The following is a 4,349-nucleotide window of genomic DNA, read 5'->3' as shown; positions in this document are numbered from 1 at the left end:
CATGGTCGTACCCTTCGTGGAGGAAAACAACCCTTCATTCAGTTTGCAAGTGAGAGTATGAAAATAAAAGCAGCGAGCTCGTCGGTCTTGAAAAAGAAAGCAACGTTAGGGAACAGGCTAGAGAAACTTTGGAGATGAAGGGAAGTTTCGCTTCCTCAAAAGGCCTTTGAGTTTATCCAAAAAAGAGGCCGGATCGAAAAGCACCAACGGGTTTTGGCTAAAAACGAAAATAAAATTAGCATGAAAAGACAAAAGACACTAGCTTTTGCCCTAGCCCCTCTCTCTTTTACGTTAAGGGGAAACCGACTTAATGATAAACAACATAAGCTGTAGATCTCGTAAGAGTGACGACGCAAGCAGCTCGCTAACACTTCGCTCGCGACAATTTTTTCGACAAAACTCAAGGCAGTTTTCAAGAGAGCGCAACTTTAATTTCTTCGACCACAGTTGTAAAAGCATCGTAAGATGACAGCAACAATAACGATATGCATGTTCTGAAAAAATGTTCCGCCAAACTTCCTCCCCCTTTAAACAGATGTTTTTCGAAAAGACCAGAACACAGTAATATTCTAAGATCACGACAAAACACGCAGTTAATTAATTACCTGTTGTAATAGCCCAGTCACGTTTGTCACAAACAAGCCGCTTGTTTTACCGCTCTCTTCGGCTTTCTAACCTCCTGTTGCGTGAACTCGCTAATTTTTTTGGCCCCTCGATCACTAGACTGTCATCCGCGCATTGTGCTCTCCTCTCATGATCTAATGTATTCAATGGATATATGTTGTAGTTCATTTTTTATCCAGGCGATTTTTGTTTTTCTTTTGTTTTTGGGTATGATAATTTAAATGCCTTAATGCATCTAAACATTGAGCGTCACAAGGGCGTCACCTGCCATCCTTTTTTATAATTATGCCATAACCACACACGGTCAGCTGCTCGATCAGTTCAATTCATTACAAGGGCGGAGTCAAACGGAAGTCGTTTGTGTTCACTTGTAAAATTAACGAGTTTGGAAAATTGTGAATAAGATACATTGGAGAAATCGTTTTCTTCCAGAACAAAAAGGTGTCTGTGGTTGCGGAGAGAACCAATTATTTATATTAATCTACATATGTTTACACTTTATATATGGTATACATTTTAATAAACTGAACGTTTTCCCAGCTCAGAGCTAGAGCTCTTTTATACTTTTTTCTCTGACACTGTTATCTCTGTTTTGCTTTTTTTTGGTTTTATTTTGTATTTTTATATGTATCCACTAAACGTTTGCTCATGCAACCTACGAAAATTCCGCTTCAAATAATATCGATATTAAATCATCAGCAACTAATTCAAGGTGACTTTCAGAATAAATATCAAAATAAGAATTAATTAACACCTTTCCTAGATGAAAGTCACAAGACGCTTTTAGCTAGAGAGACCTCTCAAAATATTGCAGTTTAGTGCATTTGATGTTTAGTGTCTTTCGAAATTTTACAAATCAGCCTGATTCCAGATTCTCACTTGAATCTCAAACTGTCCAATTTTTAAATTAACTTCCGCAGAGAAAGACACAAATTTATTACACAAGGAAAATCTGTCAGTCAAGTTTATTGTTAAAATCAAAAAACTTCAAGAAAACTCGGGCTCTTTGCCTTGCAAAATGAATACTTTTACTATTGAGTCTCGAACTTCCGTCATAGGGAAATGTTTTTTTTTGTCCGAGCTATCGCTATCACCCATTAAAATGAGGCATTACGCTAACTGAGGCGCGCGTAATGTTTAAACTGCTAATTCTAGACCTTTGAGGAAATTCTGCGCTTGATTTTAAAACGACAACTTTACTTTTCCTTCTAAAACGTTGGCGCAAACAGATTTCTTTGACTGCACTACGGATATCGGAAATACGCCAGCAATAAACCATTGGGTTCAATGAACTGTTCAGGAACACGATTGTGGTGGTATAAAGATTAGCTGTCTTTACATTTGCGGTATAACCCTCCGTCCTGTAAAGAATTCTGACGCAAAGTAAAGGTATATAGCAGATAATGAAGACTCCAATGATGTATAACATTGTCAGCGTAGACTTCTTGTAACGTCTCATCCTGAGTAAACGGTGATTTACCACACCAAACTCTGGGCGACCTGTGTTTTGCTCTTTTATCTGATTCTCGTGTCGCTTAACGTACTTAAAAACCTTAGCGTAGGCCAGGAATGATAAAACCAAGTTAGCAAGTATTATTGAAATAAAGATATTGTTAAAAATGCTGTCATTTGCAATCCAGAACCTAGACGCGGCAAACAAAATATAAAAGGCCCAAATCAACACAACAAAACTAAGTATCCGCTTTGTGGTAATCACTTGCCTGTAACGCAAATGTAGGTAGAGTGCTAGATATCTTTCGATAGCAATGCCTGTCATAGTACAAACCGAAGCTCCAGCCGTTAGAAACCCGAGGGATTCTATGAGAATCCTGGTCGTGCAGTATATGTTGAAAATCTTGAAGATTTCGCCGATTTTGTGGACGACAAAAGCAGGTTGAGCGAGCAGGCCAACGGTAAAGTCACTGAACGCCAAACCACAGAGAAAAATGTTCGAAGGCGTTTGAAGAGCTAGGGTCTTCCATACCGCGAAAATTATGGCGGCATTACCAATCACAGCCGAAAGAGATGAAAGAAAGTTGATGATCGATGTTAAAATGTGCGCGACGAGCAGTGTTTTTGTTGTCTCTAAATTAACGTCCAGATTGAAGCATTCAAGAGAGAATGCAGAATGATCCGTCAAGTTCTGGTTCGGCATTTAAAAAGTCGTCTACCAAGAAACGACGAACGGAAGAGAACTCCAATGGATTCTTATATATATCTCCGGCAGTTCCGTGGCTTGTGTTTTTTTGAACAGCTTCTTTCTTCTCAAGGAAAGTCTTGCCAAGTCCGGGATAGGACAGGTGTTGCTTCGATAGTTGTTTTCAGCAACTAGAGCGTGACTTACGTTCAGTTTCAAGGATCGTAGCCCGCGGGTTTCGTCGGTATTCTCTTGATGCAGCTATTGTATGGGAAAAATGAATTTCCTAATTATTCACAGTGATCATGTAATTTGCCACCGAGGACAAAGCAGCGTAGAGAAGGTGGATAAAAGAAATTAAATGTTTTAACCATATTGTCGGTTTGTATGCGGAGGAATAGCAAGAGATTGTTCAGTGGCATATAATTGTTGGTACCATTGACCTATAGTACGATTTATGATTCTTTTTTGCCAATATTTTTCATTGGATATTGGCCTAGATCATCTATTTATTATGCCCCCCAAAAATCTCACTGTGTATTAATCAGGCGGCTTCGACTTTGTCTCGGTAAATCTCAATTTAGATTGAAACATTAAAGCAAACGAATAAAAAGAAATTTCTTGCGGTATACAATAATATCTCAGCTTCCATTTAAGCAACCTGGCGACGACGTGGGCTAAAAAGCTCGACTGCTGTGAATAAAATAAGATACTTTGGCCCATAGGGCATATGTAAGTTTCATTTACCCTCAAATTAGAAGAGTTAGCATATTGCTAATGTCAAAAAGTAATGCTTAGGGACTCATGTTGACTGGCATCTGAATCAAGATCTTTGTAAAGAAAAGGTAAATAAAAAATATTACTCCACTTCCTTTTGTGCTCTGAAATTAAAATCGTTCGTCTTTTTGTTTTTCGTATATTTATTTGTTTTTTGCTTTTTTTCCCCCTTTTTACAAAAACTCATTAGTAATTTGGATAGTTAATTTGATATCAGTTAAATGGATTTCCTTCAATGTGTTTACGATGCGACACGAAATCAACTTCTAGAATCTTCAATTACATTTTAATACTACCACCTGGGTACAGCTGGGCAATACGACATTTATTTACGGTATAAATCGATATTAATCTAACAGTGCTCCTTTCTGTGTTCGGTGGGTAATTTGCTCAAAAATAAGGGTCAGTTGCCAGCTTTCATATTAAGGTTGCTTTCAGTTTTACAGAGAGCTGGAAATTGTGTTTGGTACTAGCGTGATCTTGCTCGCCAGACACAGCACGCCCTGTCGCCAAGTAAATATACCCTCCAGTCTTTTAGTGCGTTTAATGTTAAGAAGACTGCTTAACTTTGTGGCGTCAGTTTTCGATTCATTTTAGGTTGAACTTCCGGATCTATTAAGGCATATATTATTGTTGCTGTTGATGGTGATGATTTTAAAATAGCCGTTATCTCAATCTTAAAACAACTTTTACAGTAATTTACAACAACAGCTAGAAGGGATTACTTACGTACATCGAGTCCGTAAAACGAGTAATTGTTCGTCATTTTATAGAAACGCATTTGCCTTTCATTTAATAGAACGACACTCAA

General features: G+C 38.0%; 1 protein-coding gene across 1 annotated transcript; it reads right to left on the bottom strand.

Annotated features, from left to right (window-relative positions):
* Positions 1–1,581: 1,581 nt before the first annotated feature.
* On the bottom strand, positions 1,582–3,156 carry LOC140950621 (adrenocorticotropic hormone receptor-like). Its single transcript, XM_073399862.1, has one exon. It carries the CDS (start codon positions 2,777–2,779, stop codon positions 1,715–1,717), a length of 1,065 nt encoding a protein of 354 aa, XP_073255963.1. The 5' UTR covers positions 2,780–3,156; the 3' UTR covers positions 1,582–1,714.
* Positions 3,157–4,349: the final 1,193 nt, after the last annotated feature.

Source organism: Porites lutea, chromosome 10 (genome assembly GCF_958299795.1).
Source record: "Porites lutea chromosome 10, jaPorLute2.1, whole genome shotgun sequence".
Taxonomy (NCBI): Eukaryota; Metazoa; Cnidaria; class Anthozoa; order Scleractinia; family Poritidae; genus Porites; species Porites lutea.
This window is presented reverse-complemented; position numbering and strand designations above follow the sequence as displayed.

What these genes read in the sequence shown, in the direction of transcription:
- LOC140950621 (XM_073399862.1), bottom strand. Translation starts at nt 2,779, where the DNA reads ATGCCGAACCAGAACTTGACGGATCATTCTGCATTCTCTCTTGAATGC.